Raw genomic sequence first — 16,904 nt, forward strand, 5'->3', positions numbered from 1 at the left:
TAACATTTCATAGAGTGGATTCTAAATATTTCACCAAATGTTACAAGCTGAATCCTCACCTCAACCAGTACTGTACAGTCCCTTTAAAGGCAACTTGACCTTGGTAAGGCACTTAACAGCAGTATCTACTCATGCATTATCTCATGTGATTGCATTAATTCATCTTTTTCATCTGAAGATATATTGGGTATTCTCTACATGTGAGCACACATTTGCTACATATTTGTTAAGTTATTTTATACAAGGACTATCTGTCTCTTTGGCATTTTTCTTAAACATTTTGTCATTGTTGAAATAGTCGGAGGAAGTGTGCTGAAATGGCCTGTTTATACATGTAAGGTTTATAGTCTTGTCGACAGCATTCTTGAGATATATTTCATGCACATTCCAAGCATGATTCCCATCCATTTCCTCAACTCATCAAACAGGGAGCTCTCGAGGGATGCAAGTCTGGTTTCTACAAGGTCTGCGCCGCCATGCTGTCTTGCCCAGACCCAGAGATGGTCGCCATTCCAAGGAAGCTCCTGGATCTCGTCTTTGCCGTGATTGGTGGCACCTCCTCATCATCATCGTACACGAAGAAGAGCGCTGGTCTACCCCCTCTAGTGGAGTCCATCATTGTTGCTGAGCCACGGGGCAGAGAGGTATGTCACTTAAATTTCAACGACATAATTTCGATCAAACTCCATATTTAGAACTTTAAATCTCTGTGTGCTTTGAGTGCCAATTGGTACAAAAACATCCCTAAACATTGCATAGGCCTACACCATCCAATGTCTCTGACACAGAAAGGGTTTAAAGAGAGAAAGATAAAGAAAAGATGGTGGAATGTTTCAAGAACTTGTAAATTTCATACACAAAGTGTTCACAGCACATTTAACCCATTGAGGACTAACTGATTTTGCTGTAACACGCATTTCCCATAGACACCTGTCCGAGTATAACTAGTCTTCAACGCGTTAAATCATCAGAGGTTAATGTTGATCTGTCTTGCAATGAGTGAACATATCATCTGGTATTAATTCATAGGGATCATCTTTCTAGGAATTAAAAGAAATATGACTACAGTGTATATTAGGTCAGAAGTCTTCTCTTCATCGTACTTGCAGAGGCATCTACTGAAATATACCGTCGAGAAACTGATGGAAATAGCGAGGCTTCCCCTACCGGAGCAGCCCGATGCCAAACAAGACCTCCCTCAGTCCCATGGCCTTAATATCCTGCGGTCCCTGTTTGTGAACTCTTCCCTGGCCTGGGATGTCCTTCCCTATGCTGAAGAAGCGGTTCAGCTGGCCATTGATGGGTTCTCTTCCAGCAATTGGGCCGTACAGAACTCCAGTATGCAGCTACTTGGTAAGTTTAGCATGCTAAACTTATTGAAATATTTGTGGATAGATAATCCCTGTCCCTCAATGTTGGGTCAGTTTATAAAGAGAATTGTCAGAAATGAATCTCAGCATTATAGTTTAATTGAAGGGATATGTGCCATTAAAAGCCATGTACTATTATTATGATTATGCCCATCCACTGTATTGCCTTCATTGTAAGAACCTTCGATATTGTGTGCTTCCCCAATTTCCAAATTTCGTGCGTTTTCTGACAAATGAACTTCTCTTCAAATCCTCAAGGGGCACTCATCGCACGCATCTTTGGGCAGAAAAAGGTGCAGGACGAGCACTCGCAGGTCAACACGCTGTCGGCTCCAGAGTTCTTTCAGCGTTACCCCCGCCTGAGAGCCTACCTCCTGCAGGAGGTGAGGACAGCTGCCTCCCTTCACCAGGATTCTGGATCCACCGGTAGTGGGAAGCTCCACCTCATCCCCCGCCTCCACCCGGTGCTTCTCATCCTGACTAAGCTTGGTGGTGGGATGGCGACACCAGAACAGAAAAGGTGAGTTTGTCTTACAATCATCTTGAAATGTTGAAAGAAAATGAATCATTATGTGCTGGCTTTCAAAATATTCTCCTTTTTTCTTTCTCTAGTTGAATATTCTACATGACAACTGATTCTCTAGGCTATAACAAAGACATGAGCAACTAAAAGAGCACTCTCAGACTGCAGACCTCTGCCAAGCAGCTTATTTCCACCACTGATCTTGTTCTTTCAGAGAGATCAGTGATTTCCACTCATACAGACATGCTGAAAATCACCTGATTTCCCAATATGGAAACCTTTTGTTTATGTCATCAGCTTCCAGCTGCACGGTGCCTGACTTTAGCAGAGCATGCACTTTATAGTGCACGTATGCAAACCTCAAATATATTCAGCTTAAACTCTCAAGTTCATTGACCCTACCTGCCAAAAGATAAAAAATCCTTCAAAATTCATAAAGATTCCACGATCACTACCAAAATTTAATCATTTGTTCCTTTTGTCATTTTGACATTTTCAAAGTTTCCAAAGTTTCATCCCATTCCATTCACAGCTCTTTGTGTTATTTTCAATTGCACACAGACAAACAAATGAGCAAACAAACAAACAAAACTAATGCCAGCATAACATAACCTCCCTAGCGGAGGTAAATATGCTGATACTACTAATGGTCTTTTGACTGTACCAGTACTACTCACATTTTCACAGAGACCTCCAAGAGTTCATTCAACCCATCCAGTCTCTGGTATCCAGCCCAATCTACTCTGTGCGCGACCTCGCATCCCGAGCCATGCTGCCCCTCCTCTCTGATGCAGGGTCGTTGTCCAACATGACTCTTCAGCTGCTGAGCTGGATGCCTCCGAGTGAGCACCCTGTCATCTTTGACCAGAATCGTCTCCATGGTAACCTGCTGATGATTCAGAAGATGATGAACACATGCATCAATAACAACAGGTGATTCTTTTTTTTCTCTCTCTCTCTCGCTCCATTTGTGTGTGTGTGTGTGTGTGTGTGTGTGTGTGTGTGTGTGTGTGTGCAATCTATGCTGATTGGGGTCTCACTTGCTCTTTTAACAAGCAAGTTGGAATAGTAAAGTCTCTGTATGCACCTATCTGCCAGAATCTTGGTTTCATGCTATGATTTTTCCTCCATCAGCCATTTTTCCTGACATGTTTATTCTTAATTTGAATACCGTCCATGCCATCAGACGCGGGATCGTTGCAGTTGATAAACATTTTTGTAGTGGATTTGTGCTTTTTGTGTTTTACCTGAAATTTGCTCCAATTTGCCTCAGAGAATAGACAGCTATGTTATGTTAGATGTCAAAAAATAGATCGTAGTTGTCTACAGCTAGATACTTTGTATCAGTGATATTCTTTCACTGTTCAATTATATCTCAGTTTGGAAAAAGTGCTAGATAGGTTTATTTGTTCTCATATTTATACGATAAACAAACTATGTTCTTTCCAACCTCGAAGACAATATGGTGCTTTAATTCTAATCTGATTTCTAATGTTCTGTGTTTGACTGAATGTAAACTGCTGAAATGTTGCTGTTTACACATAGACATAATAAAACCTAATTGTATACTGTGGTGTTTACTGTATATGTATTTGCCTTTGGTCCTTTTTCCTTCTGTTTAAAAAATAATCTTGTCACTGATCTTATCTGGTGACTTGTTGTTTATTAGTCTATTGTGTATAGACTTGGTTATGATTACGAGATACTCTTTGCATCAGAGAGTGACCACTGTTTTTTTTTTTCCCCCCCAGTTTGGAGGAGGACTCGGTAGAAGCCATCACAGCAAAGCTTGGGCACTCTCTGTGGATAGGAACAAGCACCAACCCCTGCGCCATCACCCGGGCTCAGTTCATGGGGATCTGCACCCTCTGGTGGGAGGGGGCCTTTGGGGTCAAGCCAGATGACCTCAGTGACCTCATGGTCAAAGCCAAGACCATTGTGGATGAGTTCTTTGGCCAGTCCCCAACATATCAGGTAAGGAGTCAAGAGACCGTTTGCTCTTCTGAAAGGTTCTTCATCCATGTTATACCTCCTGACCTCAGTGTTTGATGAGTGCCTGTCAATGCTTGAATAATGATAGCAACATGACACTGCAGTGTAGGGAGACTGTGTATTGCAAGAGGTTGGCCCCACTACGATATATACAGGAATCCCTAAAACAAAATGTGTACGGTTTTATACACAAAACACATGCAGCCGAAGAATCTCGACGAGAGTTGAACATTACCAATGAGCATATGTCTCAGGGCACATGTTCATTGATAGGCAATTTTGTTCCAGCAGGCCTATGGTAGTCACAGTTTTTGAATGTTCCTGTCAGTGGGCAGCCAATAAAAAGCTAATCAAGATGGCCAACCTTCCCAATACATGTTCTCTCCATGACGTTATGTTGTTGTTGTTGTTGTTGTTCATTTTCCATCCGTGAAGATGGCTGGATAGCCCATATTCAGCTACACTAAGCTGGTCTTCCATGGGGTCCAGTTGGATGTGGGGTGGGACCACTTCACCGGGTTAGACACCCTGCTCTTTGCGATGAATGAATGAAGCGGGATCTTTTACGTGCATGAGCTGTGACTCTCTCATACACGGGACCTCCATTTTATGTCCTATCCGAGGGATAGTCTGTAACCCGTTGAAGACAAGTCCTGAGTATACTCAGGCAAGTGTCTATGGGAAATGCGTGTTATAGCAAAATCAGCCCATCCTTAACAGGTTAAAAGATCTACTGACGCTGGTGAGTCTACCCTGGGTTAATGTCATCATATCATGATTTTTCTTTCCTTCTAGAAATCTCTCTGCAAATGAAAATGTTTGTCAGATGTTTTGGTGCATTTTGTCTTGTATGGTTATAAATCTCTGTGTGTCATCAAGCATTCTGCCTGGTCAACATATTCCTTTGTGTCCTTGTGACCTGCAGGTTGGACTCTCCTCCCTTGGTCTGAGGATGACCAATGCCTTCTTGTCCATGTTCAAGTTTATTCCGTCCCACATCACCGACATTCCTTCCCTCACTCGCATCCTACTGACCTATGGCCTACCCGAGGTCAGAGAGGTTACCCTTAAGCAGCTGCGGAACACCCTGGCAGGTTCCAGGCTGGATCCAGAGACAGCCTCCAACCTCTGGCAGCAGGTCACCGACCTCTTGCTGGTGGAGAATGACTGGGACTGTCTACCGGTGGCCCTGGATGTCTGGGTGGAGTTCTCCAAGTGTGTGGAAACCAGGCCGGAGGGTGACTGGTTGGCGCTGACCAACAGGCTGCTGTCACTGCTGGACGCCGGCAACGGAGGGACCGGCCAGTGTTGGGCAGCACTGCCGGCCCTCGGGGTGGCCCTGAAGCTGGCAGTGAGTGATATTGACAGGTATGTTCAGTTGGAAGGAGTTTGATCGTTCGCTTCACCTATGAATCATTGATAGCACATCTGAATATGTTAACGACAGTGGCGGATCCTGGTGGGGGTGCACCTGGAGCGTGCCCCCTTTGTTTTTTGTTAAAACAAAAGAAATAAAAAGAAAAATATGGGGGCGTGTGCCCCCCCCCCCTTTAATTTTGCAAAGGCACCCCCCCCCCCCCCCCCCCCCCCCCCCCCCTGTACAGAATTCCTGGATCTGCCCCTGACATACACTCATGTTTTGGCCTGTATTTCAATCATACATTCTACAGCTTCTATTTTCTTTCTCAATATCAGTTTAAAAAAAATAAGGATGACTGTTTGTGTCTGGATTCAAAATGACACAATAAGATTCGCTTATATCTCTACAGTTTTCATAAGCAAGCTATCAAAAGCAGTGCATGTGTCACTTTTAAAGGGTAGATATTGCAGATTTTTATATTACTCTGGAGGCAACAAGTAATTCTGTAGGGCTGTCTCATTTTTGGTTTTTATTTTGAAGTGAGTTCTGTTCGGAGGTTGAAAGGAATTTCACAGCTTCACTGAAAGATAACAGGAGGCACTCTCAAGAAACATCCCTTTCCAAAATTTTTGGAGACAAATCAAAGCAATAGAATTGGACAGAGGAGTTATCAAGTTTTCTTTCCAATAGAAAAGACTTGTGTGGTTTAATTTCTTTGGACATTACCAAGGTTAATGTCACTATGATGTGTAGTTGATACACATTTGTTTGTGCATCCGTCTGTGGATTTTGGAGTGATATTACAACACTTAAAGAATCTCAACATGACATAGACCATAGGCAGTTTCTTAGATCATTATCAGACCGGGTATTGTAAAACTTTAATTTTCTTCATTTTATTACTGGATGGCTGACCTCAAGATGACCTCCGTTATTCTCTTGATAGTTCGAATGAGACCCTGATGTATAACACCTGTGACCTGATAGTGACCGCCAGCGACCCGGGTCAGTGCGAGACACTGCGGATGGCCGCAGCCAAGGCTCTGCAGCATTGTGCCCTCCATGTCTTTCAGATGTGCAAACCGGATAAAGTCGAGCATTGTGACTTTGCCTTCATGTAAGTTCTACCCTGATATCTGGCTCTACACAATTCATTAGTAGGAGAGATAATCCCCATGGTTTTTCCACTTTTATTTGGTATGTTTGCTTTGAAGAAGAGAAAGAAATCAAAATAAAGACCGGTAGCATATAGCAATCAGTGTTTTGGGGAGACCCAACATAATTTTTCACGAATTTCTATGTATGTCTTTCAGAAGTTTGTCTCAACAAGTTTTACCTATTATTCTTAAATTGACCTATTTCCATCCAGGATGTCATTTGTAGACTACCAGTCTTACTTCAAAGTGCAGATGAATTATTTAAATGTATGCCAAATGCCCTTTTTCTGTTTTGGGGGAATCATATTCATAGCAAATTTTAAGTCATAAAATCAGATTATTGTTACACATTCTCGCAGTATTGACTGAAGTTTTGTGAAGCAGATATTGGGGGGAGGGGATAATGTTGATAAAAATGAAGATGTGGAACACACCCTCTGAGACTACTACTACTTTCCTCTTACCAGCTGTGTTTTTACTTGTGTACCCAAAGGCTTTTACAGGCAGGTATGCAGCTCTTGCAGGATGAGCAATCTTCTGTGAGGGAGGAGGCAGCCAAGTTTGCATCCAGGATACCGAGAGATGACACCGTGTCCCCGGGTGGTGAGGGATATCAGCTGCACTGTAGTACTGGTCTGAAGGTGAGTGAAGAGTCAAATGCTTCTTTTTTTTTCTATCACTCAGTAAGTCATATTCATTCAGTCTTGCCATATTTCCATATTTCTTATAAGCCCCTCCCCAATTCTGTACATGATCTCCAATGCTTTGCTGTGCAGCATTACGTCTTGATTGTACCTTTCACTGTACACTCTTTTTCTCGAATCAATCATAGTTCAGACACTGTTTGTGTGTAGAGTTGTTATGTTGATGTTTATATCTGTCTTTCTTCCATTTTCCTCTCTCGTTTGTTCTTTGATGAACTGTTACAACTTATGTCTCCTGGATTTGCCCATACTAGCTAGTTATTTGAAAGCTTCTCCCTCTCTCAATGTAGTGAATTGCATCCTGTTGGGAATAAGCTTGATTAATTATTGATGATAATTGATAATAATTGATAATAATTGATAACTACTATGCACTATGCCTTTTCTGTACTTCATTGATGCCATTTTATTTGCCAAAGTCAGGCATAGGGAATAAGCTAAAGTCAACCTTCACTCCTCTGCAACATTGCTAAGAAATCTAGAACCTCTGTCGATGAGTGATGCAACTGGTTTTCATGATGTGGAAAATCAAAACATACCGAGTAAATCTCAGTATATCAATTATGTTGAATGTTGAATTATGTTGACACAACAACTTTGCTTTTCTTTTGCCTCCAGGTTTTGCTGAGATACACTTGCAATAAATTTTGCTCCAACATGAATTTTCTGGATGCAGTCACCAACCTCCTCGTAGGTGATGCCTTTTCTGCTCAGGAATTGATTCAAGAAGAGACAAGTGGAAAGTGAGTTAATTACTTTTGCTGTGACTAATTAAAACAGAGTGAGGATATAAATAAAAGTATGTGGGTTATCTAGAACTGACCTCTATATATCAAATTGTGCAGAAACGATGGAACTACACACGGGCATAAGCAAAAGTGACATGTCTCAAACAGTTGTTGCCTAATACCAGTTATGACAGGAAAATGTTGTCTATCATCATTTTGGCCAAGCTGGCAGTGTGTAAGTTCAGATGTTAATAGTTTGTAGGACAAAGAATATAGGGTGACATTATGCAGCCACGGCTGGCACAGGATGTGGCGGCTGCATCTACTTCATAATCCAAGTTTTTTGTTGGCCTCCTTCATGTCCAAATATCAGAAGTCCTCCAGTTGCATTAAATCATTCAGTTTGAGTGACAAGTTTTATTGGGAGGTAAGGGCAGATGTTGGCAAGAAGAAATTGGTGAATGTGAGATTGAGAAGGATTTGTTGTGTATGGAAAATAATTACTGTATATTCTGATACTGTAAACACAGAAATCTTCACAGTAATATAATTTTTGCATATTTTGTGCTACTGTTGGCTGGCACAAATTTTACGACCCATGAAGATATCTTCACAATGGTCTCTGCACATTTTGAGTGGGTTGACAATTGCGCAGTGTGAATTTAAGAACTCACGAACCTGTCTTTAATCCGCTCATCACGAAAAAATTGATCGAATGAAAATGTTGATGGATGTTTACAGTAGCCAAATGACGTTTCACAAGAGAATAATACATTGCCAATGAGTTTGCAAGGCAACGTAAATGACACTGAAAACCATAGTTTTCATTGATAATTTGTTTTCTCCTCCAAAGCTCCCTGAACCTCTTTGAACAAGAAAGCATCAACATCTATGCAGAAGGGGTCATGGAAGCTGATGCAGTTTTCCAGGCTGTCAAGGTAAGCACAACATATGGAGCAGCTTCATATAATACTGCCAAATGAAACATAAATTTGCTTCATATTCCTGCTCAGTCTGAAAGTTATTTCATACTCAAAAGTTACAAGTAAAATTTTTTCATTCGAAATATGAAAATGTGATGCTGCTGATGGGTTAAGTTTAAAACAAATGTAAAACTACAGAGGCAGTATCATAGCCACATGAAGTAGATCAGAATTATGGTATTTTCACTGAGCACTATAGTTGACTGCCTTTATGACAACATTTCAATTACCACAATTATCTCAATACTTCCTTTTTATATAAACTTCTACTTCTCTGTTACCTTTTTTCAGCAAGTTCTCCTGTTTAATGACATACAAGATAATGTTGCCCTATATGTGCGATACCTGTATGGTTATGAGACATTGGTATTAATGGTTGATTGATGCACAGTCCAAAGCATGATAATTTGATTTTATTTTATTTTCACATTTATCTCCTGTGGAAACAGCATGTTCTACCCGGTCTGGTTGAGAGTAAACGGGACATCTTTTGGAAGTGGAATGAAGAGAGATGGGTCTTTGTACAACAACAATTGACTACCATTACAGGATTCTTGGAAACGCATCCAGTAGCAGGTACTTTGTGGTTATGATAATCCTCTTCCGTTTAGTTGTGTTTTGTCTTAATATGAACAGAGTATGGTTGCATACGCTATCACAATAATACAGAAATGATGTGATGAAACAGATCAAACCTTTTCGTGTATTTGAGCTTGCTCTGATGTAAGCATGATGAATTCAACACGTATTTGTGTAAGTGATCAATTCATGGCGGCACCCTACCTTCTAGATACATAGCTGTGCTGGACATGATGGACGATTAGTGAAAGCTTACCGACAGTAGGCTGCGGCAGATCCAGGTGGAGGCGCACCGGGTGCTCTCCCCCCTTTTATTTTTTGTTAAAACGAGAAATGAAAAGAAAAATTGGAGGGGGGCATGTGCGCCCCCCTTTAATTTTGTAAAGGTACCCCCCCCCCCCTCCCGTATGGAATTCCTTGATCTGCCCCTGAGTAGGAGCTATATTTTACACATAATAAATCTGATTTTGCCTTTCAGAAGCATCTTTACTTTTTATTCATTTATCTTTTTTTATGTTAAAGAGGAATGTTGCTTTTTATACCCAATAATCTTTCTACCCTAATCTTCACAGCTAACAGTTTCTATGCAGGAACGGGTCACAGTAAACCCTACCAGGCTCTGTACAGACTCCTACTCTATGTGCGTCTACTTCAGGAAGTGTCAATCCTGACTAAGCCCACATCAGAGAGGGTTCAAAAAGCAAGTCAGAAGATCGCAGACCATCTGAAATCCCTACAGGAGGTAAGATTGTAGATATCCTTACCAAAACATGAAGGATTTTCATCTTATGTTATAAAGGGTGACACGACATTTGCTCCTGCTACTGATGCTCCTGTCTTATTTTCTCCAATTACTTATGGTTAGAGTTAGGGTTAGGGTTAGGGTTGTGATAGGGTATTAGGTGTAGTTTGATGTGAGGATTAGGATTATGGCTAAGGTTATGTTTGTGGATAAAATGTATGTTTGGCTTTGTGTGCAGATATTTCATGGAAGCAATTGTCTCAGGAGCAAATGTCCTGGAACCATTATGTAGTTCTACATCCGACTATTGTCCATTTCTGCATCCAACAAACAATCATATTACCAAGGTAACTCCTACTAAGACTTCTATATTACCCTCTAACTATCACCTACCACTACCCGTTTACGCTTTCTGCCAACATCTACTTCTAATTTCAAGTCTTCTTTCTTAGTTGGCTTCTTGATACATAGAGTGAGTAAGTCTCCTCTTGTCCATTATTCAGTTGTAGACTACTGTAAAAGTGGATATACAATTTTTTGTATTCGCATGAGTAATTTTTTGCACTCGACCGTGTAAGATGAATTTCACATGATCTTAGTTCCGCGGAATCAGGGCTTTAATTACTGGAATATATGGCATGCATAAGAATTCATGTGCTTTTCTTTTCATGCTAACTTCTCTGGTTCCGTGAAATGCGCAAAAATTGCCACTTTTACAGTATTTACTTTCAGAGTGGAGTTGATATTTTCACCTCATTTTCTCTCTTTTCCCTTGGTTTGTTTCCAGATGTTCTACGTGTTTCCTCTTCTCAAGGCTGCTATCCCAACAGTCATCAAGGAGGATGCGGAGGAGAAACCCAGTGAGATGGATTGATGAGAGAGATGATTCATTTCCTCCCACGAAGAGATCAGTCACCTTGATGTGTGTTATACAAACACATAGAATGCACACAAAGAGTGTGTGGATGGATGGTGTAACCCAGTATATATCTTAAAGGGATGGTATAGTATTGGCTGAGGTGAGGATTCAGCTTTTAACGTTTTGCAAGATATTAAAAACCACTCTATGAAATTTTAAAGGATATACAATTCCAAGGGGAATTGACTGTTGATTTGATAAAAATTGGATATCTCAGGCATTTCAAGACCAATTTTCATCAAATATACTGTGAATTCCTCTAAGAATTACATGTTCTGTCATATTTCATGATAGGTTTCTCACTTTCTCACAAACACACACTCACACACACAAAAGTTGGAAACCTGCAGCCCCATCTAAACCGAAACTGTACCACCCTTTTAAGATACCCTATATCCCCATAGCAAATAGATCAGAAAAATATAAAGCATAGAGGGAGAAAAAAAAAAAAAGATTAAATTTTTGCCATATTTCTGATTTTATATTGCATCACAAGATCTATATATATGTAAGGTTTAATCCATAGCATGACACTTACAGCTCAGTACTGTTGGGTTCATAAATCCATCTTAGTATGCACCACATGTTCATTGGTTTGAACTAAACTGAATAGCGTGGACATGACATACCATTTTGTGAGTCAAACATGGGAGGATGACACTCCCAAGAGTTAAATGAGTTACCTGTGCTTAGGGAATGTGATGACGGTGTGCAGTCTTTCTTGCATTTGAAAAAAAGACATGTGTTGGTCAATCTGTTATATACTGTGAGGGCTTGAAAATCATCTTGTCTCTTACAAAAACAAACAAACAAACAAACAAACAAACAAACAAACAAACAAACAAATTACTCTGAAGGTTTATCCTATAGGTCTTTTAGCGACATGTTTAGAGGGTGACATTTCATTTTTAACCAAAGCTTTCTTTGTTCACACACAAAATGCCCCAGATTCACTGAGTGTAAGAGATGCCATTTCCGTGTAAATTAATTGTTCTGTCTGTAGATTGTGCTTCTTTTTACTATGACATGAAATGTTATTATTTATTAAGACACTCACTTAATGGAAGGATTTTATTTTTTGTTGGAATGGCTGTCATATGAGATGAATACTGAGAAAATTTTTGTTGTGAGTGGAAGAGATTTGTGAATGTATCACTGATCAGTCTTGAGAGAAATTATTTCTAGAAATGAGTGAGTTTAATTGAGCAAAAAAAAATGAATTGGCCAAAACTATGCGCGTTGTCATCAATTATGTGATGTTTTCAAGGTTTGTTTTATCATTGATGTTATGTCCTGACGAAAATCAAAACATGACATCAAAATCCCCAGATTGTACTATGGTTTTGAGATCTGTTAATGCTGATTTACTCGTAATGTTACTCATTTCTTGTTTGCTGTGGTTATGCTATGCAATGTGAATGTAATGTTAATTGTTTTCATATCCTAAATTCAGAGTATGACTGAATGTAATTGTCTGTACAAATCGATTCAGAGGGGAAGAGGAGATAATATATATCACTATTACCCATGAAGAGTTATCCATTACTGGCACTTCACTTATGTATGATTTAGTTATCTTATTCAATACACTGCTGTTGTGCCATAGTGTAGGGTTGATTTTTTTAAATTTTTTTTAGGTCATGCAGAGCTTTTATTGACTACTATTCCATCCACTGACACTTGCTCAACTTGCTTTAATTCAATTTCCTTTTTCTTGATTTGAAATAATTGTCAAGGGTAAGAGAGACTGTGGGTTTTCTCTTTTTTTTTCCCCCTCCTCTCTTCTCCAAGGCAAGATATGCATATCTTGTCATTTGGTAGAAGGGTTCAGAAATAATGATTATTCGTCAGTGTCATTTGGCTGGCTCGAATGGGAAAAAAACAAACAAACAAACAAAGAGTAAGAAAGTTTTTAAGTCCATGTATATTGGAGCTTAAAGTGACATAGAAGCATATATTGGGATGAGCTAAAAGCTGCAACCATCTTGAGCGTTCCATTATAAGTCAGTTTTGTCTCTGACGTGAATGTAATTAGGAGTAGTGGGTCAATACTTTCGGTTTCCTCACATGCATCTGAGTTATTTTTTCTCTGTAGAATTCAAAATACTGTTAAATGATATCATATGAGAGAACAGTGTGTTATCCCACACCTACCTTGGTATTGTGTAAATGTGTCTGAGTTATTGCAAGTATATCAATGTTGGAGAGTATATTGTCTTCTTTAGTTATGACATTTTAAGTTGAAGAAACAGCCACAGAATCAAGAGCTTGCGTTGCAAATTAGACATAAAAGTCTGTTATGGTTTCTTTGATGGATGCGGTTCGAGCATTATTGTTCAAGATGTACGGGTTTGAATTTGCAAAAGCTGTCATACAACATACACCATGAATATTCAATCAAAGGGTATTTCTCAGGATTTGTAATATTTGATCTGAAGTTTTCTGTGAGGAAAACAGAGTGATGATTAGGTATGATGAAGCAGGAACTGTTATACTTGTCCCATGCAGTGACAGTCAGAAGAGAAAGAGGAGAACTGCATTCACACTTGTAGTTTGAATTAATTTAAACATTATTATGGATTACCATAGACATCTGGACGGATTTGCCCAGCTTCGATAGAACAAGAAGAGAAAAGAAAGTGGTTTAGAAATGGATATGTTCATCGGGATGAACGAAATGTTTGTATTAGATTCTTGATAGTGTTCCGTAGTTTTGTGAGCATGTGAGCAATATACAAATACATGTAATTATGAAGAAGAATTATCCTGGGCCTGTAACATGTGCTCACTTTACAGACATGTCTGTTAGTGTGCGTTCAAAGATTTATATTGTGTCATGTACATCACTTACACTCATCTGTTATCAAACAATGCCATCATAGAAGAGAATATCTAATGGACAAAACTCCTTGAGTCCTTTTCTAACATGTTATTGGATATACATATAGATTCTGAGTCTTCATTTCTTTGGGTAGGGTATTAGTGTGTGAAACCATGAGTTACAGTCGGGTATCATTACTGCACATTCCCTGTCAAACATAGATATGACTACCGTTACTTTTCTTTCAAACGTTGATGCTTTTAAATTTCTCTAGAAGTATATCATGCCTTGTGACAAAAAAGAAAGAAAGAAAGAAAGAAAATGAATTGCCCCGCGGAATACATTATTTGATGAGTAAGTAGTATAGTAATATGGCTTTGCTTCGCGAACGAAGATGAACGAAGCATGAAGTCCATGTCTGCTGCAAGCTCATAGATGACCGACAAGACATGAGTGAGAAACCTCAAGCAATTTTATTTGAGGTCGTAGATAGTTGAGATATTCTAGTCTTGTTTGAGACTGTGTTGAGGTAATGATTTGTATGTGTACACGTGAGTGCTTATGCCATATTAAGGGATGTCAGAAGGAAAATTGATGTAGATTTCAGCTCGACATTGTAATGACTTTGTATGTGTGTGTGTGTGTGTGTGTGTGTGTGTGTGTGTGTGTGTATGTGTGTGTGTGTGTTTGTGTGTGTGTGTATGTGTGGCAGAAAGGTGGTTATTCATCTTAACTTAAACAAAAGCCTTACCTCACCCTTCTTTTGAAATATTCATGTATGGATGATAGTGATAATGATTGTAATGTTTTCAGCTGCTTTTGACAGAAGAGCATTTCAGGGAAGTTGAGTATGCTCTCATTTATTTATTTATTTATTTTGGTTCTCTTGTTTTTTTCTTTTTTCTTTTCCAAAAGGTGGGGTGGGGTGGGGTTCAACTTATTCAACTCTCAATTTAGCAATCTAGCCCAAGTCTATAAGATATGTACCTAAGATGGTACATTTGGCAAGTCATTGGCATGTAACCTGTATTTTACCACATTCTGTGTGAGGGGAAATGTGTTTTTAAAGTAACATTACACAGATTTTGCCATGACACTTAATAATGTTAGCCTGTACTTTGAGGAAAAAAATGTTTATGAGTTTAAACTGATTGATTTTAGTGGAACTGACAATTTTTATAGATAACACCTAGATATGCAATAAGAAAAACCTATGTGTGTTGGCCACTTTTATGATCTCTTATCGGAAGTCAATGTGTTAATGCTTGTAGATATATTTACACATGTAGGCTTGCATAGATAGTTTTTGAACTTCACAATATTTCATACCTTTCAACACATCTTTTGTTGTTCATTGATGCAAGGTGCTAAATCTTCACTTTCTGCTTGAAATTATCATGCGTCTGTTCATGAAGTGATGAAATAAACTGGTCGGTTACCTCTAGAGAGTAACAGACACCATTTACAATCAGTTTGACATTCTCTTGTAGCTTAGTGTGTGTTGATGTCAGGATAACTTTGTGGTTTGCCATCTCCGTTAGTGATTTGGCACCTCTGTACATGTTGTTGGTACCAACTGTGGTATCATAAATGGTCTTTCTGTGGGGTTAATTAAAGGGACAAAAGCATAGCCTTAGAAAGACATACATTAGTGGTATGTTACATGATATACTATTAAGTCTAGTGAACACTCTCCTTCCATTTTAGTTCCCTTTTTTTTTTCAAATTGTGCTCTTTTTCTTTTATCCATTTCTTTAGTGTTTCTCATAACTGCTGCCATTTCTTTCTCAGTCCCCAACACCTCTGGGTAATTTGTCAATTTGATAAGATTATTGTCATATTCTGAAATGCCATCTGATTCAAGGAATGCAAAGTTTTGTATTTTGTCCTCTAGTCACTCACATCAACATAGCCGTAGGATAGGAAATGTATCTGAAATCAGGTATGGTTTTTAAGAGTCTACGGCCATCACTAACCAGAGAGAATAGTCGATAGGCATTACGTGCACTGTACTACCCTTGTATGCCCTTACCCCATCTGCTGTTTGCAGATACACCCCATGAGGGGCGGGATAACTAGGGGCAGGGGTGGGGGTGGGGGAGGGGGCTGGGAACAGTTCCGTTTTTGTTTTTGTGAAGGAATGTACATTAACTTATCAAATTTGTACAAATAAGTACAAGATCAGTACATGATGTAAGCACTCTTGAGCCTTCTTGGATGGGCATGTTAATTTTTTTTTTTTTTTTATAAGATTGCAAACATGCTGAGTATGTATTGAAGTATTACTAGTGTCAATGCTGTGTGAAGCAAGGTGAGGTCAGTATATGTATCTTTTTTTTCTTTTCTTTTTTTGGTAGTCATCATTTGTGTAATCAACTGTGTAAGTGTTGGTCTCCAATTATTTATTCCTATATTCTGTTCTACCATTGAAAAAAAAACAACAACCATAAACATACACATTTGGATCCTTAATGCTTAGCAAATATGTCAATTTTGGTATATTTTTTAAAAGGCAAAAGTAAAGTGATACATGTACTGATGAAAGTTTCTCAACCAGTTTAATAAACACCCCATTTAAATTTGTGAACAAGCAATCATGATCAAGTGATCCTACATTACTTTTCCCACGGTTCAAAATTTACCATCAAAAACTTCACATTTTTATGGAAAAGATCATCATCTTCAAAGTTGTCATTCAAATTGGTGATATTTTCATTCTACTTTGTGGTACAATATCTTCATTTAGTAACATATTCTTAATAAATGTATTTTCAATCATCTTTCTTCTTTTCATCAGACTCTCTTTACTGATCAATTATTTATATATACAGGGCTCCACACTAACTTTTATTTTTGATGGCCCAAAGGCAATCATCTTACCTTTTTTGGTGGCCCGATCAGGCCACCAAATTCTTCATTTCTGAAATTTTGGTGGCCCGACGTGCGTTTTTGGTGGCCTCGGGCCACCATTAGTGTCGAGCCCTGATATATATCATATATATATATATATATATATATATATATAT

The 16,904-nt window shown here is 39.0% G+C and overlaps 1 protein-coding gene across 1 annotated transcript in view; it reads left to right on the forward strand.

Annotated features, from left to right (window-relative positions):
* LOC139726962 (tRNA (32-2'-O)-methyltransferase regulator THADA-like) overlaps positions 1 to 11,012 on the forward strand; it is a 29,079-nt gene extending 18,067 nt beyond the window's left edge. The window contains exons 18-30 of the mRNA XM_071637950.1: positions 429 to 644; positions 1,110 to 1,353; positions 1,629 to 1,890; positions 2,581 to 2,826; positions 3,645 to 3,867; positions 4,811 to 5,253; positions 6,192 to 6,362; positions 6,896 to 7,043; positions 7,725 to 7,849; positions 8,688 to 8,772; positions 9,267 to 9,393; positions 9,969 to 10,138; positions 10,926 to 11,012. Of these exons, the coding sequence (XP_071494051.1) occupies positions 429 to 644; positions 1,110 to 1,353; positions 1,629 to 1,890; positions 2,581 to 2,826; positions 3,645 to 3,867; positions 4,811 to 5,253; positions 6,192 to 6,362; positions 6,896 to 7,043; positions 7,725 to 7,849; positions 8,688 to 8,772; positions 9,267 to 9,393; positions 9,969 to 10,138; positions 10,926 to 11,012 (2,547 nt within the window). The remainder of the gene's footprint in view (positions 1 to 428; positions 645 to 1,109; positions 1,354 to 1,628; positions 1,891 to 2,580; positions 2,827 to 3,644; positions 3,868 to 4,810; positions 5,254 to 6,191; positions 6,363 to 6,895; positions 7,044 to 7,724; positions 7,850 to 8,687; positions 8,773 to 9,266; positions 9,394 to 9,968; positions 10,139 to 10,925) is intronic.
* Positions 11,013 to 16,904: the final 5,892 nt, after the last annotated feature.

The sequence above is a fragment of the Diadema antillarum genome, unplaced genomic scaffold (genome assembly GCF_040938485.1).
Source record: "Diadema antillarum isolate AM-2024a unplaced genomic scaffold, OU_Dant_1.0 seq00000106_RagTag, whole genome shotgun sequence".
NCBI classification, from domain to species: domain Eukaryota; kingdom Metazoa; phylum Echinodermata; class Echinoidea; order Diadematoida; family Diadematidae; genus Diadema; species Diadema antillarum.